This window comes from Phoenix dactylifera, chromosome 8 (genome assembly GCF_009389715.1).
Source record: "Phoenix dactylifera cultivar Barhee BC4 chromosome 8, palm_55x_up_171113_PBpolish2nd_filt_p, whole genome shotgun sequence".
Classification (NCBI taxonomy): domain Eukaryota; kingdom Viridiplantae; phylum Streptophyta; class Magnoliopsida; order Arecales; family Arecaceae; genus Phoenix; species Phoenix dactylifera.
The window spans coordinates 19,628,799-19,654,803 of NC_052399.1; the positions used below are offsets into that span (position 1 = coordinate 19,628,799).

At 39.7% G+C, this 26,005-nt stretch overlaps 2 protein-coding genes across 4 annotated transcripts; one reads left to right on the plus strand and one right to left on the minus strand.

Moving 5' to 3' along the window:
• The first annotated feature begins 4,931 nt into the window (after positions 1 to 4,931).
• On the plus strand, positions 4,932 to 10,971 carry LOC103703025 (potassium channel KAT3). 3 transcript variants are annotated; one of them, XM_008785724.4, is made up of 11 exons: positions 4,934 to 6,904; positions 7,006 to 7,221; positions 7,327 to 7,482; positions 7,558 to 7,615; positions 7,704 to 8,018; positions 8,717 to 8,956; positions 9,075 to 9,173; positions 9,298 to 9,330; positions 9,409 to 9,594; positions 9,700 to 10,411; positions 10,718 to 10,971. In XM_008785724.4, the coding sequence occupies exons 1-11, from the start codon at positions 6,732 to 6,734 to the stop codon at positions 10,828 to 10,830; spliced, it is 2,301 nt and encodes a 766-aa protein (XP_008783946.2). In that variant the 5' UTR covers positions 4,934 to 6,731; the 3' UTR covers positions 10,831 to 10,971. The 3 variants fall into 3 exon arrangements, with proteins under 3 accessions (XP_008783945.2, XP_008783946.2, XP_026658774.2); XM_008785723.4 differs by having other exon boundaries at positions 4,932 to 6,904; positions 7,327 to 7,615; XM_026802973.2 differs by lacking the exon at positions 7,558 to 7,615 and having other exon boundaries at positions 4,936 to 6,904; positions 7,760 to 8,018.
• A 26-nt stretch (positions 10,972 to 10,997) lies between these two features.
• On the minus strand, positions 10,998 to 25,775 carry LOC103703024 (mannosyl-oligosaccharide 1,2-alpha-mannosidase MNS3). Its single transcript, XM_039129179.1, is given in 9 exon segments — positions 10,998 to 11,460; positions 11,462 to 11,669; positions 11,747 to 11,895; positions 12,033 to 12,230; positions 15,541 to 15,801; position 17,719; positions 18,179 to 18,876; positions 18,879 to 19,148; positions 25,380 to 25,775. Coding segments are annotated over 9 exon segments (1,899 nt in total). The 5' UTR covers positions 25,461 to 25,775; the 3' UTR covers positions 10,998 to 11,427.
• Positions 25,776 to 26,005: the final 230 nt, after the last annotated feature.

The following is a 26,005-nucleotide window of genomic DNA, read 5'->3' on the forward strand; positions in this document are numbered from 1 at the left end:
TTTATTTATTTATTTATTTTAAGGCAGAAGAATCATAAATGCGTCTAATAAAGCTTCAAAACAAAACATCATTTATGCAGTAAGAATGGCAGAATGGCCATAAGGCCACCCAGTTTATCGGCGTTATTTGCCACACGATAGACATGCTTCGCAACCTAATATGCAAATGCGCTTATGCTCTTCCGAATGTTAAGCAACAGCAGATGGGCAACAACTCTCTCAGTCTGACTACTGATCCAGTCGATCACTATACTGAATCACCCTCGATCATAGGTGGTCAGCCTTTAAAAACTGCCTCATATAGGTGATCCCGGCCTAAGCCGCTTTTAATTTAGCTTCCGGAACTAAGGTGTTGAAGATCAGTGATCCACCTCCAGCGATCAATCTAGAGTCTGGCCCCTGGATCACGAAACTCGTGCCACCTCTATTGCCACCATCCGTCATACTAGTGTCGAAATTGATCTTAAAAAAACTCGGAGGTGAAAGTTCCTAAGTGATATAAACCACTGGGCTACTGCATGAGCAAAAAGGAAGCCCAAGATGTCACAAGCTATCTCAATCACTCTAGTGGGAGGGAGGGGGAAATCTCCTAAACCTATGCCCCTCTCTACTACAAACCTCGCAGCATGCATCATGCTTTCGAAGATTTGGGTGTTCTTGGTGAGCTAGATGTTATAGGCAACGTAAGCAGCATTAATACCACACAGCTCAGTATACTCTCTATCAGAACTCCCCTAAAGGAACTCCATGAAGCTACAGGTAGATGAAATGTGGAGATGCCGGCAAGGCTCCACATCACCTTTTGGCACTAAAACAAGGCATGATCCACCGACTCCTCTAGATCACAAAAGGGGCAAGTCAAGGGCATGCTCAAGCCCCAGACACTCAACACACTCTTGGTGGGCAGGCGACCCTAAGCCATCTTTTAGATGAAGAGGTTGACCTTGGGGCGGCACCCCTGGTCTCCATATCCAAGTACCATTTAGACTCCTAGTAGGTCATCCACTAGCTAAGCCATAAGAGGTCCTTCGCCCTCACCCTTGGGCAACTTGGCTAACTTTCCTTCGAAAAGGCGGGTGACCAGCTCGTTGTTCCATCTCCTCTCCTCATGGTGGAGCAGGTCTCAGACGAGCAGGCTCGCCGCAACCTTCGAACTAGCCATAGTGGGCTATGAACTAAGAGAAAAGTTCGCTAACCAGACATCCTCCATCACATCCATGAACCGACCGACTATCCCTAATCAACCATCGGATACCGGCTATCACCCCCAGAGCATGGGAGCGTATTGTCTTCCACAAGTAAGAACATTTTTTATTAACTCAAACCTTGGCACCACCACTCCATGGGCCATACTTGGCTCTCATCACAAAGCTCCACAAGCACTTTGGATTAGGAGTGGCAATCGAGTCTGGTTGAGTCAGATATGTTGTTAGGTTGGATGCAGGCCAGGTCAAAAATTCATCAACCCAAACTCGACCTATTTATTAAACATGTCAAAATTTTAAATTTAAATCCGACTTGTTTATTAAACAGGTAACCTGACTCGACCCACATAACCTATTTATTAAATAAGTTCAATGGGTTAAACAGATTAGATGGTTTAAATTGATTTAAACAGATTAAACAGGTTAAGTGGGGTAGATTAAATAGGTCAAGCAGGGTAGATTAAACAGGTCAAAAGTAGGTTAAGCATGTTTTAAATATGTTAAATATATTTTAAACAGATTAAACAGGTCGGATCATAATTCGATCCAATTATTAAACGGGTCAAAATGAGTTTAATGGGTCAAAGGTTTAAATCTGAACCCAACCTATTTAATAAATAAGTTTAAATAAATTGGCCCACTTACAACCTAAATCCATTTATGTCAAATCCAAACTTTCTTACGTCGGGTCAGGTTGACGGGCTGGGTTATAAATTGCACCCCTACTCCGGATCAAGAATGAATCTTGTAGCGTATTTGGCCGTCATCACCTCGCTCTTCATAGTCAGGGGCTAAATGCCCAGCCTCCATCGTCAAGAGGCTAGCACAGGATGTCCCATGCAATGAGGTGCAACCCTCCCCAACAACCCCTATAGGAATCTTCTGAACATCTGCTCTAGGTTGAGAAGAAGGGCTCTCGGCAAGATAGTGTTAAATATGAGGTAAATCGGCATAGAGTGGACCAACACCAAGAAGGGTGTGTTATCCATTAAAGATGGGAGTATGTTTATAATTGACCTGGGCCAAGATCAACAAGTTTTGGGCCGTTCATTTGATACTTAAAAGTCTAGGAATGAATCGGACAAGAGAGCGATGTTTGGAGATATATATGGCGGCCCAGGAAAGAAAGAACCGGGGGAAAGCCCGTGAATGTGACCAGTATTAACCAATACGGCCCATATTGGTTTCAGGGTTTACTCTACAATTCGATTTGCCAATTAATAACCTTATTGACCATTTCGACAAATTAAAGGCTGACGTTGTTCTCAACTTCTTCAAGAAAGATCCGACCTAGATAACTATTATTATTTGCCCTCCAGGAGAAGGTTAACTCGTCGCCTTGCAGTGTCTGCCATAAGTCTTTATGGTAGGTCATGCGAAACGCTAAAGCTAAATATTTATGATGTCAGCTTAGGACAAGCCAAGCCATTTGAGCCTAAAAGACCAGCACCAGCACGCTTCCAAGTTCGAAGACCCATCGTCTCCGAAGAACTATAGTACGTAGTAATTTTAGGGCCATTAATTTTGGGAAAGAAAGCTATGAGTAAGTGAATTAATTCTGCATTTATAGTTCCCCGATATAATATCTATCTAGTACAGGCTTGCTTCAAGGCAAAACGAAACCAGTTCGGTGCACAATGGAGCCGAGTTTGAAAGCTAGCAAAGAGATCAGCAGGATGGTCAAACTTTAAGAATAGCGCCACCTTGGCTGCTTCATGTTTCAATATCATAAAATACGTACCTATTTATAAGCTTAAGTGTTTGCATCTTATAGGTGGCATGAGTGTGTGAAAGGGATTGCCTCTGTCAATGGCATCGCACCCCACGCGTAGCTCGTTGTTTTCGGAAGATGGTGGGATTCCCACTCCATGCTCCCTCCCGATTATTCTTGCATGAAGACCTCTCTTTCTCTCTCTCTTTTTAGGGTACAAAGACAAGCCTATTTTTAAAAAGAAGTCTCGAGAGAACGAAATGCCAGCTGCTCATGCAAACTTGGAGAGCACTCTTGCCATTTTTTTTTCGAGAGATTCTACCAAAAGCAATTGGGCCAGCAACTATCACTGATCGTGAAGAAAAGATCATATTCCGATGGTTGAGAGCTTTCATGCAATGGTGATTCGAAAGAGTAGTCAACAAAGCTCCAAACTGGGGTTCCCAGAGGCCGGTAGCTGAGAAGCTAAACACACTTTCCCACGGAATCTCTGACAAATTAATCTTGTGACTTCTGTTGAAAAGAACGCAAATCTTAGCTTTTATGGAGCTAGTACTACAGAAAATAATAAAAATTAATTTAAAGAACGAAAAAAAAAAAACGATGAAGGGCTGAGGATCCGTTCCTCCTCCCCTCCAAATCGTTGCTTCTCATATCAATCGTCACTCAAGCTTACACGAGGCAAAATTTCTATTCCATGCTTTTGTCTTCTTCTGTGAAAGCTGCGGTTGATATGTGAAGCTCCCCGAGCCAAACAAAAGGGGAATGTCTTTTTAGATAAATAAAAAGGGGAATGTTTTACTTGTAGTCTTCGTCTCCGCCACGGCCTTTTCTCTCTCCGCGTTTTATTCCCCATTGCAATGTTCGCGAACGCCGGCGCGAGGATAAAGCCCCGAGTCCGGCGGCCCACCACCGAGGAAATTAATAGTCTTCGATTGGGAGTCACGCCCAATTCATCGAGCGAAGGCGACATGTAATTACCACGGGTACCATGACGCAATGAGCGAAGGCGAGCAATTGGCCACACGGAGAGGAGGGCGAGCAGGGTCTTGACTCTTGAGTCATTGCTCTGCGGTTAACTAAGAAGAACACGGAGCCATCATTGGGTGGTCACTTTTGAATTCACCACAAACTAACAAGGCCGTCGGTTTCGAAAACAGGGACGTTCTACGGCTAGAGACGTGAAAAAATAATCAATTGAGTTCAACGATCCGGCTGCATGAAGCGCCCCAATCATTGTGTTGCTATTAAAGCCTAGCCTGTCATATTCGATCATTGCAGCCCACATGATTTTGGACTGTGAGAGCTTGACACGGATTCGTGGATGGAATTAATGGACACACGAGTCGCGCACATGTCTTCAAATGATATTATCTGTCATGCCTCTCAAATCAGATGAGACCACGTGTATTGTTGAACATGGTCTCCATGTGCTGACAAAGCAAGTGACCCCGACCGAAATCTTAGCTCGGACGGTATAACTATTGCCCTCTATGGCAAGGACGCGGGATTCAATACTCACCCCCTGCATATGCAAGTCCTTCACAGTGGGGAGCCAAGTGGAGAGGGGTTGATATGGGGTAAAGGGTGAGGATTAGCCCTCTCAATTCTCTAATACAAGTGATTTGGTTGGATCCAATGAATATAGTTTATATATACCTAGTAACACCTAGTAACCATGAGCCAGATTATCATGCACTTAGTGCACCTATTATTGTTGTTCTACATTGTTCGAGAAGACCGACCCCAGGATACCTCCTCCATGATTGATCAAGAGAAGATGAGAGGGAATCTACAAGTTTGGACCGTTGACGTAAGTGTGAACCAAATCCCAAAATAATTGATGATTAAGAAATGAGAGGGGCCGTCTGGTGCATTTTTCCGAGAGAGAGAGAGAGAGAAGGACCACTGCAACTAAAGTTGGGGATGAGCCTTCAAGGGAGCCGCCACCCCCATCCCCGACCTTTCCCCCAACCCCCATGAGAAATTATTGCCTACCGCGTGCACCAAGTGGCCGAGCACGCTGCCAATAACGACGGCGCAAAAGCCGCACGGCACCACAGCAGCATATGGACCAGCTAACGAGCGTGACCAGCCTCCTCAGTATGCCAGAAAGAGATAAGAATAAGCTTCCACCGTGAAGGGCCAACCCAGCTCTGGGGCTGTGGCTCTCTAATTGGAGGCAATCAAGTCGGTCTGAATTTCTTCCCCATAAAATAATTTGTCGAAATAGTTAACGAATGGCCACGGGACAAAACGCTTAACAAGAAGGGATCGTTTCCCATTATCTCATGACCTCTCCAGTCGTAGCCTACCGGCAAGCCCATCTATTTATTGATTCTGATATAAGTGAAAGCTTCCTTGCACTACGACAAGGAGGTGAACTCACCGCAGACTAATTATACCAGAGTCATTGTATTTGAGGAAGGAACCGAGGAAGCTTCCTCACACTTTGTTGAACATAACGATAAAGAAACCAGCTCTTGATCACGGGGAAGGTGGTCCCAACCAGCAGCCCGCTAGACCCATCTATTGGCCAGAAGACGATTACATTCTACATGGCAATAATTAATTGGATCCTGATTTATGATCCTTCGCATGCATTCCCGGCTCTTCCTTCAGCTGCCACAATTCTCCAGAGGCACGGCTTGCCCGTTAAACACGCAACCGGAGCCTATTCAAAATTGACTACCATTTCTAGAATACGATATCATAATGCTTCTTTGATGAGCTGATTCATGCTAAAAAGCACCACACATGGTTCGTTATTAAGTTTTTCTATCCCAGGTTTTCGCACAGCGTATCAGAATCTTCTAGACCACTGAAATCTAGCGAAAGATTGAACTGCTTTCCACACCGACCCACATGGTTTTGGGTTAAGAAGGCATCTAAGACCGGAGTGGCAGGCTGTGTCGAATTTACCTGCCGACATCCAAGTTTGATTTGCACGACTCTTCCATTCCACCTGACTCATAAACCCTACAGTTTCTTACATCTTACCTATAGCTCTGAAGTTTCCATCCGACTGTTTCAACTGAAAAACAAAACCATTGCTGCCAATTCCTGAACAATTCCTTCAGAAATCAAATGCAATTCCTGAGCCAATGCAAATTTAGTCATCCTTCAGAAATCAAGCCACATCTGAAAGGAAAACCAAAAACCCACCTTCTAAGAAAGCAAAAGAGAGATGGAGTTTTAATCACAACCATTCAATCAATATTGGAGAGCTAACCATCAGGATCATCTGGCCCACTTCCTTACCATGGGAAGAGCGAACACCAGAGAAAGAAGCTAAGGTGCCTGAAGTTGCAGAGCTGGATTTCTCCCACGCGGTTATCGTGGAACCTGGCCAAGGAGACTATTTTCAATATAAGCTGGCATTTTCGGGGAACCAATCAATAGCGCCCAATCCAGCAATCTTTGTTCTAGGTTAGCTTTGCTCGAGACACTTGACTTCAAAATGTAAACAACTAATTTCCTTCACACCCAGTACATCCACTAATAGGTTAGGGAGCTCCCACCGCCCTAAATTAACCAATCTTTGCCTACTAACCATTGCCAGCCAAAAGATTCGTGTCTGCCACTTCCAAGAACCTCACATAAAAGATGTACTCGGCAGTTATCCTTGCTCTTTTGATAGGATCAAAACTAACCCTTCTTTTCCTTCTTCCATCTCCTTTTACTCTAATTGACCAAATATTTGGATTTGCTCTCCGATCCTGCTGACGTCAAGTATTCATTGCCTTCACTATATAAAGCCACACGACCACCCCTCACTCAACAAATTCAGCTACCTAAATAATCAGAAAGCAAATATGACTCTCTTCCGCACAAAATCCTATTTTCAGCGCTTCTGTGATGACGGGTTCCAAATGGAATGCAACGGCTACAGCTTCGCCAGCGACCTATTGCCATCTTTGGGAGCAACCATAAACCAGTCCGTCAAGCTGAGAAAGTTTATAATTTCTCCTTATGACCCCCGATACAGGTGAACCGTCCACTTCATGCTTCCTATATCACAACATGAGATAGAATTTAAAGAAATAGCTAATTGATTTTCTTTTTACCTTTTCTTTGTTTTCTCCTCAGAGTTTGGGAGATGTTCCTCATTATCCTGGTAATTTATTCAGCCTGGATCTGTCCATTTGAACTAGCGTTTCTGAGATACCTGCCCACGAAGCTTTTTCTGGCAGAAAATATTGTCAACAGCTTTTTTGCGGTTGATATTGTTCTCACCTTCTTTGTCGCATATCTAGATCGAAAATCCTATCTCTTAATTGATGATCCGAAGAGAATTGCAACCAGGTTGGTACGAGGATAACAATTATTCTGTTGCTGCTTTAAAAGTCGCAAATCCATCAAGGGGTTAAAATCCAAGCTCTGTGATGTTAACACAACATGAACCCACAGGTACCTATCCACCTGGTTCATCTTCGATGTCTGTTCAACAGCTCCATTTCAACCACTCAGCCTCCTCTTCACAAGTCATGGGAATGGCCTTGTTTTCAAAATACTCAATATGCTCCGACTGTGGCGCCTCCGTCGGGTCAGTTCACTGTTTGCAAGGTCAGAATATCATCCTGTTTCTTTAAAATTGAATGGCTATAGGATGGATGCTCATCAGACTATTTCTTTAATTAGGCTTGAGAAGGATATTCGGTTCAATTATTTCTGGACACGATGCACAAAGCTTGTCTTAGTAAGTTTTCAGCATTTGTTAGCTTTCTTTTTAGGTATCGGTAATGGCACTAGGCCTTGATGCATGCAACCATACTTTGACTCTGCAGGTCACTCTTTTTGCAGTACACTGTGCTGGATGCTTCAACTATTTAATTGCTGACAGATACCATGATGCAAAGAGAACCTGGATAGGTGCAGCAATGCCAAATTTCAGATCAGAAAGCCTGTGGATCAGATATGTAACGGCAACTTACTGGTCCATTACAACACTGACAACTGGTTATGGTGACTTACATGCCGAGAACACGAGAGAAATGTTGTTTGATATCTTCTACATGCTGTTTAATTTGGGACTGACTGCTTACCTCATTGGAAACATGACGAACCTTGTTGTTCATGGAACCAGCCGCACCAGAAACTTTGTATGTTTCCTTCCCTCACCACAGTCGACAATAAATTTTGAAGTCCACTTTCTTACGCTTACCTGATGATGAGTTGGAAAGATAAAGAAATAATTGTTACAAATTACAAGTAATCACTCAAAAATAAAATCTTAGATTAAGTTCATCAATATTAATCTAACACAGAATTATTTTCAATAAACAAATAATTGTTGCAAATTACAAGTAATCACACAATAGCGAATTCTTAGTTAAGTTCATCAATATTAATTTAACATAGACAATTATATTCAATCATTATCAGATAGAAGATTAATAAATGTATTCTTCAGGTAATTTTTATCCCGTAGAAAACAAATAGCAACCTCCATATCATTTTGAAATTGTCAGCAATACATGCTCTCTTTTTCAATGGTGTCTCACTAAATTGATCAGTCTTCCCAGTAAATTACAGTCTTTTTCTTCTAATCTGTAAGCGGAAACCTTAAAAATTTATCGAATAACGTATGCGCGCGCACGCCTGTATATATGTGGCGTTCTCCACCATCTGAAGAGACCATGGAATTGATCTCTCCAGCTAGTTGAACATCAGCCGTTACAGTTTGCCAACAGTTGAAAATAAATCAGCTATTAGAGAGCATAGATGTCACACGTTTCTATTAAGACGGTTCATGTAATTTTCTCTCTTTCCTGCTGATGTTTCTCTTTTGATGCTACAGAGGGAAACGATTCAAGCTGCTTCTGAATTTGCAGCACGAAATCAGTTGCCTCAGCACATAAAGGATCAAATGCTATCTCACATATGCCTAAGGTTCAGGACAGAGGGGCTGAAACAGCAAGAAACTTTGAACGGCCTCCCGAAGGGCCTTCGTTCGAGCATAGCATACTATTTATTTTTTCCCATTGTTAAGAGAGTCTATCTTTTCCATGGAGTTTCCTCTGATTTCATTTTCCAACTGGTACGGTATCAAAATTTTAACAGAATAAATGCAGCAATTGCCAAAATCCCTAACATATGCATGGTCCAAAGCATTGCCTGCATACTGATGCGACTTTCCTCCTGTAAAATGTAAATAGGTTACAGAAATGCAGGCTGAATACTTTCCGCCCAAGGAAGATGTAATACTGCAGAATGAAACTCCAACAGATCTTTATATATTAGTATCAGGAGCAGTGGTTAGTTTTAGTAAAATTATATGCTCTACACCTCTGTAACAATAACCTCGATGCCTTAATTCTTAGAGTTGTCTGCAATTGTTGCCACTAAGTTGTAATTGTGTGTGCATTGACTTTGTTGCAGGAGCTAAGAGCAAACTTTAACGGAATAGAGCAAGTAAGAGTTTTCTTCTGCGCACAAAAACATGTTCTCAAATACATGCATCTAATAGATGGATTGCTAACCTTTATCCAGGTTCATGGAAGGGTATTTTCTGGGGAAATATTTGGGGAGAGTGGGGTTCTATGTTACACACCACAACCATTTACTGTTCGTACAATTGAGCTCTCCCAAATACTGAGGCTGAGTAGCATTAGACTCATGAACTTGATTAGAGAAAACATGGAAGATGGGACTATTGTAATGAACAACCTATTCCAGGTACATCTTGGATTTGACTTGCCTAATTGCACCATGCAGAGTTCTTAAATAATTCTCTTATTTTGACAGAAATAGGAGCTGATGCTTCTGTGCATCATTTTACAGAAGCTGAAGCTACACGAAAGCTTATCTGATGTTATGCAACATAAAGATCCAATATTAGTCAATGAAAGCTTTGATGGAGGACCAATCAGAGAATATGAGAACTTCCCTACTCGACACCAAGAAAATCAGGTCCAGAAACAGCCAATTATGGACACAGGAATCCTATTAAGCAAGGAAGCAGAGAATAACGATCTCGACTCCATAAAAGAGCTTCTAAGTTTGGGGGCTGATGCAAATTCAACAGATGCAGATGGCCAAAGAGCCCTTCATAGGGCTATTCAAGACAGCGATTTTGAAATGGTCAAGCTGTTGCTTGAACAAGGAGCAAACATAGATATCCCAGATGCTAATTGTTGGACATCAAAGGATCTGGCTGGGAAAGCAGGAGAGAAGGACATCTATCAACTTTTATTAAATCACAAAAAGAGGACAAGATTCACAACAGAAGATCATCAAATTGAAATCAGATCAACTAACAGAAGCAGAAACAATACAATCCAAGGCAATTGTGAAAGGAGCCAACAATTCATACACTCAACATTTCCTGCATGTTCAACAAGAGGCAGCCATTTAGTTGATAGCAATCACATAAAAATGAGCACCAAAAGAGTTACCATTCATATGTATTCTCAAAGGTCACGAAGTTCAAGGGAACAATTTGGAAAGCTGATAAGCCTACCTGGTACTCTGGATGAGCTCTTCAGAATCGCCGGTAAGTATCATTTATTTGGCAAGAATATATGGTGAAAAACCTGTCAACTAAACTGGATGATTATGTTTCCATTCAGTTCAATGCTAAATTGACAATCGCATGAAAAATAGATTATCTAATAAAAGAACCAAGCAGATAAATAGATTATCTAATAAAAGAACCAAGCAGATAAATAATCTCACCCCCCAAAAGGAATCCAAACCTTAAACTAGGACTTACAACTGTATGTGAACCAAAATCCCATCTCATCCAGAGTTATCCTCAATTATCCTTAATTGGTCGTCTCACTGTCTTGCAAAATTGCAGGTCAGAAGTTCGCTGGTCATCATCTTACAGAAGTTGTCAATCAAGATAATGCAGAAATAGATGACATTACGGTAATCCGAGATGGGGATCATCTGTTTTTTCTTGAGATATGAGAACAATACAAGCTCTGCATGGTGGACTGACATGGCTATTCAAGAAATGTAACAGCAACACCCACAGGCATAAGATACATTGTAAGCCCCATGCATAAGATATAGTCAGAATATAACATACTTGCCAACTGATTTTTGTCATCACGTCCCAAAGTAAACAAGATATATAAATTTCAATACCTCCAGCAATTAAACTGCCAATCTATATTGTGGTTACATCTGACTACTTGGTTCACAATAAAAAGAGAAAATCCAGCACCTAATAAACAATGATTTTGTCAGCTTTGACTGGATGCAGTGATAACCCAGATTTAATGAATAATGTTGTATGGAACTCTGAGTGTGGATAATCACTTCCTTGATGTCCACTTTTAACACGTATTCATGTGAGGAATCTTGATGTCAGTATATTCTACAACCTGTCCACTGCCAGAAATCCCATGAAACTAATCTGATAACCATATAGATGTCAATCATTTTGGCAAGTCAATAAGACAATGGCTGACTTTCCTCAGGTCCCGAGATAACAGAGTATCCCCAAGCTTGCATTGTCAAGATATACTTAGAAGGTTTGCTGGAGTATTGAGGCTAGCCAGATCAGTTAACTGGAAAAGAATGGGCTTCTGTGTTTGAATACAAACTTATCAAGAGGAAGAACATTATTATCTCCAAACAATAAATATAAATACTTCAATGTTTCCCCCAAGAAGAAAGTCTCCATCTTGTCTCTTTTTCGAGGGACCATAGCTGTGACATCATCCAAAGAAGTATAACCTCCAGAATCCACCTTTGTATATTTTTCAAAGGCCTCAAAGATCTGCCAGCTCCATTCACGTTACCTGTTGATGTCGCATATGCAGAACTACACAAATATAAAAACAAGACATGTTGCAATGGAAAGAGCTGTAAACCTTACTTTGGATCTTCAATAATACTATACAACACAAACAATGATTCCACAGTTTCTGGGCACAAAAGATTATGGCGATCATTGGGTTTGATGATTATATCATTTACATACTCGGAGCTCTTGTTACCTCCACCAGGTCCTCCATCAGAACCACCCTGATTTAAAAATGAAACACTCAATTGACCATCTGCATGGCCAAAAACAGTAATGCAAAAGAATATGCAACATGAAAGGAACTGACCATTCATTTTCAAATACCAATAACATCCCTTCAATTTGGCAGCAAGTTCACCTTAATACGGAAATAAACAATTTCAGGAGCAAGACCAGTAGAAGTCACAGAATACATTTCAAAGCATGTTTTTGCCAGATCTTCAGCAAGCTTTAAATTTTCCATGTCTTCTGCAGTTAACAAATTACCTTCAATTGCCTTTTTCTTTGTGATACCATTGGTTGCACCAAGTGCTAGGGTACCTGGAAAGAAACAGACCTGCAAAACAGCAGCAGATGCATCTCCACGTAAAAGATGAAATAAAAATATACATTGTGATCATGGAAGCTTGACAAAATCCTGATAAAGCAGTTTCCTGATGCCAAAAGTTCTGGGCAAACATATGCTAAAGGCATTGAAAAAATTGACTTCCAAAGTCCCAACAACACAACTTTTTGCATTATACAGGGTTGCATATAATCAGACTCAGTACAAGTTAATTGCGAACTGAATTGAGTGTGCATTTTGGAGCCTATTCTGTAGTTTCTTAAATGCTTCTCACTATATGCTGTATACCATATGAATAGAAATATCAAACTTTGATGAATTGACTTTTCAACAGACCTGACAATTCTTAAACAGCATTTGCTTACATAAACTACAAGTGACAACTAAAAATATATGAAACCACAGACTGCACATAACAGCTAGAATTTGTTAGTCCAGGCATTTCCATCCACTTATTCTCTTCAACTATATTCAACCAGATCTAGCAATTTAATGAAACCCACTGTAATATAATTTAATTGTAAAACAATAATTTTTCTAATAGAGATGGTTGAAAATGGAAGCTGCGAGCTTTGGAATGTCTAGAACAATGCTACCATGATCAAAGTTAAATGTGCATCTGGTCATATTCTATAGGGTCTCCTACAAAGGTCACCGAACTGATACCAGAGGTTGTACCGGCCAGTGACCAGTTCGGCACGGTATGGGTCTGTACCTTATCATTCTGTGACGTATCGAAATAAGGACAGCTGGAGAGGGTGGGGAGAAATAGAAGGAGAGGAAAAGAGAGAGGGAGAGGGAAGAGAGGAGAGACTAAGAGGCCGTCATCATCATCGAGGGGGAGAGAGAGGGAGAGGGAGGGAGATGGGGGAGAGCGAGAGAGGCCGAGAGAGAGGTAGAGAGGGAGAGGTCGTCATTGTCATCAAGGGGGAGAGAGAGGGAGAAACTTATCTAGAGGACCTTGCCCGCGGCGGCGGTGATGTTTAGTGTCATCGTTCAGCCAACTGGAAAATGAAAGCCACTAGGGTTTCGAGGGAAGAGGCGCGAAGCTGCGAAATGAATGCGCAGGGGCTAGAGCAAGCATTTAATATACCGAATCGAATATATTGAACTATGCCAGTATTAGACGTGCAAATGAGCCGAGCAGCTCGTGAGTTGCTCAAACTTGACTCAAGCCCAAGCTCGACTCGATTTGACTACTTTTATCGAGCTCTAGTTTGAACAGTTTTTCGAGTTGAGCTTGAATAGCAAAATATTTGACTCGAAAACTTACGAGCCAAATCGAGTATATATATATTCAATAATATTCTATTTTATTTATAATATATTATTAATTTAATATTTAAAATACAATATTTTTTATTGTTTAATCTAACCTAACTCCTATCTTCTAACCATATTCTTTAATTATGACCAAGGCTTGAATTCGAGCTCCAACTCAAGCTCAAGTATAACGCAGTTGATATTCGAGTCAAGCCGATCTCAAGTATCACTTTTTTTTATTGAGTTGAGTTCGAGCTTGAATATTAAGGTTCGATCAATCTCGAGTCAAGTTTCAAACTCGAGCATTTTGAATTGAGTCGAGCTCAAGCCTCTAGCCACTCAACTAAGCTCGGTTTAATTGCACTCCTATTGGTAGTTGACCAGCCTGGTTCGGTATGCCCTGAACCGGCCAGTTCAGCATGATTTGGCTAACAATTGCTCCTACCTTGACACATGAATAATATATCTACAATCTAGTGGCAACAATAGCATGCATGTTTGCATAGGTGGGAAGAGAGGGGGAGGGGGCATCACATACATCTGATAACCTATCACTAGCCACTGATCAAATTCTTTAGAACCATACAAAAATAGCAATTGATACGGCTGTAGTTTATTTTTCCTCAAAGGAGTTCAGATCAGATGGGTGATCCTCCATTGGAGCCTGGAATTCGACAAATATTGCATCTTTTTGTCATGGGAAAGAGTGCCAGAATCAATTTTCCAGCTTCCCCTCCATGGCAAAAGGCCAAAGCAGACAAGAAAAGCTATTTTGGTTTGATCATTACCCTCCACATCATCTTCTAGAAGCCTGAGGCTTTCATTTAGCATTCTGTCCAGCAAGTCAATTCTCTATCAACTCAATGTGATTTTTTGGCACAATACAACTATTACTGTCTCTTTTTTTTGGTCAATAACTATTACTGTCTTAATTTCACAAGAAAATCAATGAGTAGCTTCCTTCAGGACTTCATAGATTCTTCCATTTTTTAACCTCCTGCCTTGAGTTTTTGAATTTATGCACATTCTAAGCAGTCACTCTAAGCACCTTATTTCACTTTGCTCTGTTCTATTTTTGGTACATTAGCTGCTGTAATCTCATCCCTTTCTAAATTCTATAGCTTGTTTCTCATCTTTGATTCTTTAGGTAAGTGGAAAGCACAACGACTCTCTTCACCATTCTATTTAGTCGGACATTCAACAGTCAGTCCGTTCCCCCTCCTATGCAATATGATTTTCACCCCTTGCTTCCTGCAACTTCGAATGCCTCAACCTATTTGCTTACAACCCCATCTCTCCTCTCTTGCAAATTCATGCCGTAACTAAGCATAAGCCTGGCCTTCTAATGCCGGTGTTTCCTTTGAGATTCTCATTCAATGATCTATATCTGAAGATTTCCACATCATTTGGGTGTCCTTAGAAATTGTGTGACTGGTCACAAAATCAGAGCCTTTTTACATATGACCCTTAAATGTCTGCAACATCAGAAACATGTTTGCATATGAAAAAGTATTCACAGAAGATGACATATCAAGAGAAGATGAACTTCATTCATCACACCTTGACACCAATAAGTATGCTTCATGCTTTCATCAAAGATTTGAAAATATTGCATTAATGAATCAAGTTTCCAGCACGGGTCACATGCAGCATGAGAAATAATCAATTTGCCTTTTCCTCATGTATATCCTTGACCATATTCAAGATCATGAAAGAGCAAAACATAGACTCCTTTGTAGTTCTCTCAGAATACCAGGACATGTTAACTACTTTCTCAAAAAAATGGAAAATAAATTGTATGTCTAGTGCCACATTTTAGCAAACGAACATGAAAGCTCTTAATATGGATGCAAGATCATAGCTCTCATGATCTTATAAACAATAGAATTAATTAATAAAAACTTTTTATACAGATTATCAAAAAGTTTGCAGCAACTGCAGCTGTCTACATGTAACCGCAAGATATAAAATATTCCCAGAGAAAGATAGGTTTCTTGTCAGTTTTGTAACCAGCAACATGCTAAGATGTGTTACATACCAGGTGATCCATTTTGGTGCTGAAGCCACCATTAGATCCATAGGGCAGCTCCCCAACCAAAACCAACCCTTTGGGTATTGACTCCCGCACAAGAAGATGTCTGACCCCTTTCATTGCTTCTGTATATATCTCATAAAGATACTTTAGCTGACTATTGCGACTGTTTTTTTGTTGAATCCACACGTTAATTAAGTACTCATAGTAACTGTCACCACGAGATCCCAGCCAAATGTTGTCTCCATTAAAATGACCAGATGGGGACTGTGGTCACAAAAGAATAAGGTCCATAATGTTTATGAAAAATTGCATATATTGGTAAGTCATAAAATACAGGGAAAAAAACGAAAAGAATAAGACATATAGGGAATAGAAATCTAACCAATAACTGTAGCTGCTAACTTAACTAAGCAATTCATGTGAGATATTAATCCTCACTCTCCCCCCACCCCCCACCCAAAGAGAGAGAGAGAGAGATGCTAATCCCCACTCCATGAAGCACAGATTTATTAGGACATTGAAAATCTGCCAAACCAATACCCAAACATTTGGTTAAAAGATTCAAGAAAAGGCAATCAAACATGTTCCTAGCATGCAGCAATAAGATTTATATGGACAATGAGATATATAAGAATTAGAAAATTCAACCAATAACTAAAAGAAGGGCGGCCTCGTGCACAAGGCTCCAGCCATTACAAGGTCTGGGGAGAGTCGAATGTACGCAGCCATACCCCCACATACGAAAAGGCCATTTCTATGTTTCAAACCCATGAGCTGCAGATCCAATAGAGCAACCTTACCATTATGCCAACGCTCGCGCTAAACCAAAAACTATATAAATAAAATCAATGTCATATTTATCCCCTTTAAGCTGATTGCGCTATCTTGCTGAAGTTTCATCCAACTTGCAATGGCTTAACCAAGTTTTGAAGCTTATATTCAAGAAGCATAGAATTACATCTAAAACAATATTTCTCCTTTGATAATTCATCAAATTCTTCAATTATCTTGCATGCTGTAAAGGGAAAACTCTCAGCACTAGTTCTTCTTAATATGATATCCATGTCAATTTCCTGAACTCCAGAAAATATGAGCTTCGTGCTTCTTTATGTAAGTCCTGCCTTGAACCATAACAGGTATTACTCAACTAACAAGTATCAGATATAACCTAAGTTTATAGGAAAAGTACTTTAATGGAGTCTCTGACATGGACAAACTTGATGGTGAGGTAGGGAATTGTAGCAACAGCACCTACTTTTGCCTCAAGTTGTTAGAGATTGCCCAAAGAATATAACGGAGTTTCATAAAGAATAACAATGATGGACGACGTGGACTTGAATAATGACTAAGTCATAGTGTTTGTGGATGCTAATGTTATTGTATGCAGTATGTGGACTTGAATATTGCAATTAGATTGTCATTGTAATAACCATCACATTTTGCAGCTGCTTTTTACATGACTACATGCTTTTCTACATGTAAATTATAGGAACACATGCACACGCACAAATTTTACTGCAATATCACTCGGCGGCAATGGTATGTCTTCAGGTCTGGTCAGGTTTAAACGTTCATATTAGGAAAAACCTGTCAACCAAAACCCGACCCACTTATTAAACAAGTCAGAAATCCAACCCAACCTGCTTATTAAACAGCTAATCCAACCTGACCCGCATAACCCATACAACAAATAGATTAGATTGTGTTGAACAAGTTAAATAGGTTTTATAAATGTGTTATTCGGGTTAAACAAGTCTTAAATGTGTCAGGTTCAAACTGTATCGACCTAACCTAATCACTAAGTGGGTAAAAATGGGTTAAACAGGTCAGGGCTCTAAACCTGAGAACCTGACCTATTAAATAAATAGGTTAAGTCTAGTGAACCCATTTACGACCCAGGCCTATTTATGCCAAACCCAAATCCATTTATCTTGCGTTCGTTGCTGGTCAGGTAGTCACAACAGGTTCATATTAAATGTCACAACAGGTTGACAAGCTGGATCATAAATACCCACCACTAGTATCACCGCCATATTTTATCATTTTTTTTAAGATTTCTGGTTTTGGTGTATCTAGATCATTTTGTATGCACATCGCACATTGCACATCGCATGCCTGCTTCAAGCTTCACAGCAGGAAATTCCATGGAAAAGGATTACAAGCAAACAAAGATTGATTCACACTTGTTGTGACATTTAATCTCAATTTTCTATGCTAGAAAGTTTTGAAACAAACAAAATGAAGCATTCAAACAAAGCATTAAATCATGTCTTAGAAGAACATACTCCTACCTCAAGAATTTAACTAAGAGCATGTGTTATTAGAAAAACATAGATGAAAAACAAGACTTTCTCCAATGAAGTTTTTCCAAGATGACTACAGAAACACCTACCAAAGACTGTTAGTGCATAGTCCTGAAGCACACAAGGACAGCTTAGTCAACTTGATTCTACTCTGAATTGCACTATAAAGCAATCCTGTGCATGACTGAATGACATAATTCTTAAAAGTCACTTGCTGATGCCGAGATAAAAACTTGTCAGGAATAAAATACAATGAATGCCACCATTTACTAAAAATAGGAAAGAAACTCAAAAGGAACAGAACTGCTAAATTACAAGTTGAAATAAAATCCTCGTACCTGATGTATATAGGCACCAGACCTTCCACCTTGGGAAGCGTCCTTAAATGTTTCAATACCTTCATTGCCTCTGAACCATATCTTCGATCACCTGAAATTTTACTGAGGTAGTTAAACTCAAGTTGTAAGGTTGAAACTTCAGAAGTACTGCTCAAGCTGTCTGGAGCAGGATGGGCTGTATTATCATGAAGAATGACATCACTGAAAGGAATGGATGTTGGACTTGAAGTAAAAGCAGCTAACAGCTTGTCAGACAAATTCTTTGCTATTTTCAGGAAGACCTCTGGTTTAGCTCCTTTAAGATTCACAGATATTCCACCTTCCAAGGTGCCATGTTCACCCCCGCTTAAATGATAAGCACTGAGAAGGCCCCCTAAAACACGAATGGTTGTTTCAAATAAGTTGTCCTTCCCTTTTGTATTGATTCTTTCCATAAGGTGTTCTTCTATCCACATTTCTGCTTCAGAAACAATTTCATCAGCACCTATTATCGTGGCTGTATCCAAGGAATCTATAATGGTGGAAACTAGACCTCCCAAACCATCAATTCCTCTATGACTCAAGGGCATTAGTTCTTCATAACCAATTGCATAGGATTTATAGCCAGACCAAGCATGGAGAAACGCCTCTTTAACCTTTTGTTGCCTAGATATCCATTCAGACATGGGATATAGTTTGTTTGGATCAAAATCAGAAGTACACTTACGCCCTTATCAGAAGGAAGCTGAGGAGGAAGCCTTGGAGGCTTTCTCCAAAATCTTCCAATTGTATGGACACCTCCCTTGCAAAGTTTATTTTCCCCAACCAAAGCATCATTTAAAAGAGCACTGGATGTTGAATGATTGGAAACCTTATGCATTACCATTAAGTATGCTAACCCAGCAATCATCAATAGCATTAAAAAAATTTCTATACTACATCTTCTGCAGTCATGTCTGATGCTACTAGGAATCAATGCCTGAGTAATCACCTACAGGGAAGAAACAGCACAGACAAAGAAACTCAGATTCAACTCATAATATGATAATTTTACCACTATAAATGTCATCTCAGATGTAACTAATAATCAATGACTCAGTTATCACCTAGAAGGAAAAGTTAGGTATAGAAGTTTATCATCAAAGCATAATTCTATAACCTATCACTATGAAAAGATCACAAATTTGATAGATAACAAAATTAGTTTGGATGCTCAAAGCAAATCAGAATCAAGATGGGAGAAAAAGACATCATTGCAAGGCAAACAATACGTTTCGTAGAGATTTTAAAGAGCCCAAAATTAATTTCTTATAAGAATAGAAAGAAGAATGGAAAAAACTTCTCAAAGATAGGACATCTTTACTTTCACTCAGTGACTAGTATCAGCTGAAAACTACAGATTTCTATGTGCTCAGTTAAGATGCAAGTTACCTACCTGTTTAGCATTCATAAAAAAATAGCAAGTCTGGCTAATACAAGAAGCAAGTATGAGGCACGGAGATGGATTCAAGCACAATTGGTTCAATCAACATAACGGTTGACAATTGAATCGTTATTGTAGAGATCATAAGTAAGGCCATAAATGGGCCCGGGCCCACCTGGTGTCCATTGGATCCGGCCAGCTTTACGTTTGCTCTGGGCCAAGCATGAGAATCCAAGGCCCAGTATGTTTTCAGCCAGGGTTTCTTCTATAACCTTAGCCTGGCTCCCAACCCAAAACCCCTAAATATCCCTGCTCCCCCTCATCCCTTCTCACCGCGCATCACTTTGCCCCTTCTTCCATTCTCTCCATCCATTCATTTCTTCAACATCTCCCTAATCTTTCTCCCTTTCTTTCCCTCACCCCCCTCAGCGCCTCCCTCTCTCTCATAGACACACACATGTGCCTCTATTCCCCTCCCCTCTCAGTGCCTCCCTCCGTGCCTCATGACGATCATCCCTCTCTCTATCCCTCTCCCTCTGATGTCCAATCTATGTCCCCCTCTTCCCCTCCTGCCCTCTCAACATCCCGACCCAAAACCTCCCTTCCTCTCTTCCCTCTAGCCCCCTCTCTTCCCCTTCACCTCTCTCAAGTGGGCAATAGTAGGTCAGAGGCTGACAAATCTACCAGTCAATTCAGGTTTTCAGATGGTTGAGCTTCATGCATGTCAGGCTCAGGACAAATCCTTAAAACAATTCAAGCTTCACCTAAGCCTGGCCAGAAGCCCGAAATTTTTTTCAGCCAGGCTCAGGTTGAAGGGAAGCCTGATCAGGCTAGCACAATGCTGGCTATAAGTAAATTTTTAAATCTCTTGTTTTTGGTATTCAAATCACAACTAATGAGGTAAAAAATTAACTACATAAGATTCTTATGACATCGTGAACCTTGGCCATGCCAAATCAGATTGGATTGAATAAGAAGGGAGAAAAATAATTAAATAGGGTGATGATATAGGAAGAAATTTGAACCATTGATAAATTACCATCTAACCTGCTAATTCTCTTAGCACATAGTAAAGTAAATAAATTGATAATGGGATGAGGATAGCTGGAGATTACTTACAAAGAGAACGCTCTATGGGAGAAGTTGGGTTTAAAAATGGGTAATAGCAGCAACAAAGTTGAGAGCAATTGGTGCAGCTTAAATTAATTGGAAAAGCACAGATGAAAAGAGAGGGATCGTGAAAGAAGCAAGAGAATAAAGGAGTACTAAGGTGGCATTCAGAGGTTAATTAAAATATTCTGGTTCAAGATATGAAGTTGGAATGGAATAATAATTAATAAAGGGACAGGGGGATGTTCATAATCACTAATTTTGTTTTTTCAAATGAAGAATATGTCCTTGCAGACAACTATATAACTGTTTTTGGTTCTCCAATACTCTATAAGTGACTTAATGCATATTTGTTTCCTGAAAAATGATTTGGGTGAGTTCAACCAGCATACGTAACCAACAGCTTTCATAATATAGGAGTGCAAAGGTGTCATTCAGCCACTACAAAAATCTGATGAGCATTGAGAAAGATCACACAATCTTGAATATTACTAACTAGAAGTTTATTAGTTTTATATACCAGCATAAATTCTTTAGTCCTATGCATATATTGTAGTACCTTCTTTGCTATTATTAAATGCTCCCAACCATAATTTTGTTGGTGATAACTAGAGGTGTGCAAAAAAGAGGCCAAACAGCAAACCCAATCCGAACCGGTCTCTTCGGTTTAGTATATATCAGTTTTTTTTTTTTTTTCAAATTCGGTTTAAAGAAGTCTTGAACCGAAAAAATTTGGTTTGGGTTTAGTTTGAGTTTTCAGAAAACCGATTCAAGCCAACCCGACCTGCCCCAACCTGACCCATGTATATGTATTCAAATTGTCTTGACCCGACCTGACCTATATGTGCCTATATATATATTTCAATTTTTTTTTTTATATCTTCTTTCATATATAAAATAGAATTTTTATGATTAAACTTAGCCTGGCTCATTTAGTATAGTCTATATATAAAATATATTTTTTTATGTTTAGACTTAGCTCAAACCATTGAATATCAATCCGATAAATCAAACCGAACCGAACCGAACCGAATTTTTTGGATTGATTCTAAGCGGTTTTTGTAGATAGACGGTTCGGTTACCATTTCGATTTCAGAAAGCCGGTTAAATCGCTTCCATTCCGGGCTTAGCTCCAAACTGGCCCGACCTGACCCATACACACCCCTAGCGATATCCCAACAACCCTCCATGAAGATTAATGTAAGAAACACGCACATGCATCATAAAAACCAATTAATGATTCATACATTTGGGTGGGGTTTATCAACTGGGGCCATGCCCCCATACAAAATTGGAAACTTCCTATTCGGCTATAGAGGGCAACAACCCAAAATCTTCAGCCAAACAAACCAGCCTCCCCTTCGATTCCATAAGCACTAGTCTCTCTACTCCCTAAAATCGTGACCTTATTTTAATCTACTCAAATAAAAAATGATGAAATAATAAGCATATTACCAAGCTTTCTACTCTCTTTAGTGTAACTAGACTGCCCATAACTCTATCCTTCCTCCCTCTTCAATCCATATCCATTTACTTCCACTAAAGCTAGCTCCCTGAAATAATTGAATTAACTCACATATCTTTTACCCAGCCTCTATCTCTCTGTCCTACTAAATAAAGAAAGAGATAATTGAAGTTTCTACCAATATACTACTTCAGCAAACTCAAACAATATCATTTCTAGCTAATAGCATATGATGTGATTAGGACATACCTTATTGCCAGACAGCAGATCTAGTCATGATACGCTAAAACTTAAGGAACAAATAACTTGAAGCTCTCGCAGGTCTAGCCTACCTATGCATAAGTTTGCATTCAACATGGTAGTTACCTAAGGCTTTAAACACCAATACGTTCCTTAATTTTTTTTATAAGATATGTGGCAATTTTTAGGTATAATTCGTGGACTACTTGTCTCCTTGTTACCAGATCAGTCTTTATGAAACTGTGTTTTCCTGCTCCAATTGATATTAGATATACACCCTGTGCTATATGAAAGTAAGTGTCCAATATAATGTGCTGTCAGGACAACCTGCTCAAATTAAATTATTTTGCTTAAGGATGTCGGTGACAAATCATGAACCAAACTCCAACCATCATTTTCACAAGATTAGAATTGAATATACATAATTTGAAGCAGCACAGATTTTGAATCAACAAACAGTGATGAGTTCAGGATTAGGCTATGGTATTATCCTACAATAGGCGTACAAAGTACATGGTTAAACAATAAATCTTTTTTTCTGCCGATGATGATGGGCTACTTAAAAGGGGATAGCCTCCCTCAAGCCCCCAAAATATCCCACCATCCCAGACAAAGTTGTGATCATTCCAAGGCCTCTCAATATATCATCTCTTAACTCATATTATAGGCTTCAGTATTGACTTCTTATAAAATATATCAAGATCAAAAGGTAAATATTGTTTTTAATAACTTATAACAAAAAAACAAGAAATTATTTTTTATTCATGACTCTACTCAAGAAAACAATATAGTAGTTGCAATATATTTCACACAAGCTCATCTTCCGCTGATGATTATGAAACAAGCATGTGAATATGGATACGCATAGCAACAGAGTCTCAATTATCCAGACAAGTAATATGGAAAAAGACCATATCTTGTGATATATCTACTTGATGCTTGATACAAAAAAAGGGAATAAGACTAAGCATGAGTACATGGTACCATGCCACTAAAAGGTGCAAGCACATATTTTACCACATTTGGTGCAATTAAGTAAAAACAGCCACTCTTTTGATATGATTAATGTCGAGGATGCCAGTGTTTCAAGTTATGACAGAAACAGCATAACCACAAAAAAGAGAAGGTTTTGATCTTGAAAAATCATTGAGGAGAAAGAAAAAAGGGATTGATCATATAGATTCAACCTCCTCGAATAGAAAACTTGCGAGATTTGCATTTTAGTTTGTGAGACTTGAGCTCAAATCACCTTTGTAGAGTTTCAAGTTCAAAACCACAATGAGTTCTAGTAATCTTTCTCCTACAGATTTGTGCATCAATCATCATTGCGTAAATGTAGTTTATCCACAATTAAACTCTGAAAAGAGAAAAATCACACAATTATTCATGAAAATATAGATTATTTTATTTATCCCTGTTTCTTTATGGAGAAGATTTACAATCCATACCTCAAAGACTTGTATATTCATTGACATTAAGATTGTCAATGTTGCAAGCTATTATCAAACAATTTAACAATATTTGCGCTTTGAAATGGTGTGAAACATGAGGCATGCAAATGCTTTCTCTTGCCAGAAAAAGTGAATATAAAGAAACAATACATCCTATCTAGAACACTATGTGATATATACACATTCTTGAATTGTTTTTGCTTACCTTTATTCTTTGTACCTGTCCTAATGCTTTAAACATTTTGAGTTCTTTATATTCTCAGCTGAAACTCCAGAGCTCAAACCAAAAATGTTGAAAGTGCAAAAATTACTAAAACTAAAGCTTAATGGGCCCATTCAAGGATGCAGAACTGAGTTTTCAAACCCAAAAGGATTCGACCGATACAATGTCGTCCTCAATTCTCATGCATGACAAGACCAACGTTCAAAATCTGCACTTTGCAAATGTGGTTTAGAAGCCATTTGATCATATGTACATAATAAAAACCTCTTCAAGAATGGAGCACAACAGAGCAGCTTTCCCTCCACTTCTCAAAAAAAGAGAATGGAGCACAACCCAATTTAACAAAGATTTAAAAATTATCTGGTTGGTGCTATTTTAAATAGTCAACATTTCCTTTAAATTAGGAGAGAGTACATAAGTTGTAGATTTGAAAAGCAAATTAAATAATTTTTCAAACAAAAACCAGGAAATGGTGCATATCATCTTGATCGAGAACACTGATGAGGAGGGATGACAGGACTTGCTGTTTTGTATCAACTTATTTTAAACATTAACGCCCTGTCTGTGTGTTTAGATGCCACATCCAAAACACAGCTTCGATGAAGTAGAGATTATCTAAGTTAAGGAAACATAAGGAAACATTTGGAGGATTCCTTGGCTTGCTTAAAGATCCAACAAAAGAAGAACTCTTTAATTTTGAAAAAGCAATAAGGAGACCCACTCAGCCTCCGGCAAGACCTACTTTCAGATACTGTTAAACCGAGCAATTTTGAAATCATATAGCCTAGTAATTTTGAAATCATAAAGCAGAGTGCATAACGACATAAGTAGACATAACACCAAGATGTGATTGTTCGCCTTTCCCAGATCAAGAACTAACATGGAGGGTCAGAGAAACAAGAAAAATTGCTAACTTGATCCCCATTTTCTTTTCTTTTCTTCCTGGATCAAGAACGACATGAGCTTGCAAAGCCAATGTCAATCAGCTCTTGAAACGGAAAAGAAATCGAGATAGAGAATCAGACCCACCACCAGGTCACGTACATCTCGATCAAGAATAACAACAACAAATAAACTAAAAGCGAGACTGCTTTTTGACGAGAAAATGACCTGACTTCGAAATGAAACACCAGAACCAGGTCATCAAGCCGCAAAAATCCGCAGAATTACCAACCAAGAACACGCAAAACCATTTAACAGACATGAAATTTATCAGCTCCCAGAGATCGGATTACGAAAAGAAGAAAGAAAAAGGAATCAAAAATAAGAGCGGGAATCAATATCTTGAGAAAAGAGGAGGGCGATGGAACCTTGAATCGGGATCGGTGGCGGAACTTGGCATTGTCGTAATCGACGTCTTGCATCGAATAAGGTAACGGCCTGGCCGACATGACCGCCACTGCGAGGAATTAGGGTTTCTACTCGTCGTCTTTTCTTCCTCCCTGGTTCGCTCGTCGACGAGACCTAGAGGGGCCAAGAACGGGACACCGGGAGGGAGAAGCATAGAAAAGGGGGAGGAGAGGGTCGGCAACCCGGGAAGAAGACCGCGTAACGAAGCACGATGGTTATCGCTCCGTACTGCGATCGCGGCCAGAGCGAAAGGAGGAGGGAGGGAGAGGGAGAGGGTTGGCCGTCGAGGCTTTTTGTACGGAACTCTGTACGGACTTAATGGGGTGGCGGCCTGCAAGCTGGCGTGCATTTTACGATCGCTCGTCAGGCGCGCACAAGACCACCTGATGGAATAGTTTGGGACAGATCAGCCGCTGGAGAGCGACTCGGCCCCACCTAATCTGATTGTTCTCTTCTTTAGGAAAACCGTGGCCTATCCCACCTCAAATTTGATTGATTAATGAATAAGATCTTATCTGATCCTTCTCAGGTCACATTGCCCTTTTTCTTTTTTTTCTTTTTTTTTCTTTTTCCTTTTTTTTTTTTT

What these genes read in the sequence shown, in the direction of transcription:
- LOC103703025 (XM_008785723.4), top strand. Translation starts at nt 6,732, where the DNA reads ATGACTCTCTTCCGCACAAAATCCTATTTTCAGCGCTTCTGTGATGAC. An exon ending in GATGCACAAAGCTTGTCTTA is followed by an intron (nt 7,616 to 7,703) that starts GTAAGTTTTCAG and finishes TTGACTCTGCAG; the next exon opens with GTCACTCTTTTTGCAGTACA. An exon ending in TGAGCTCTTCAGAATCGCCG is followed by an intron (nt 10,412 to 10,717) that starts GTAAGTATCATT and finishes GCAAAATTGCAG; the next exon opens with GTCAGAAGTTCGCTGGTCAT.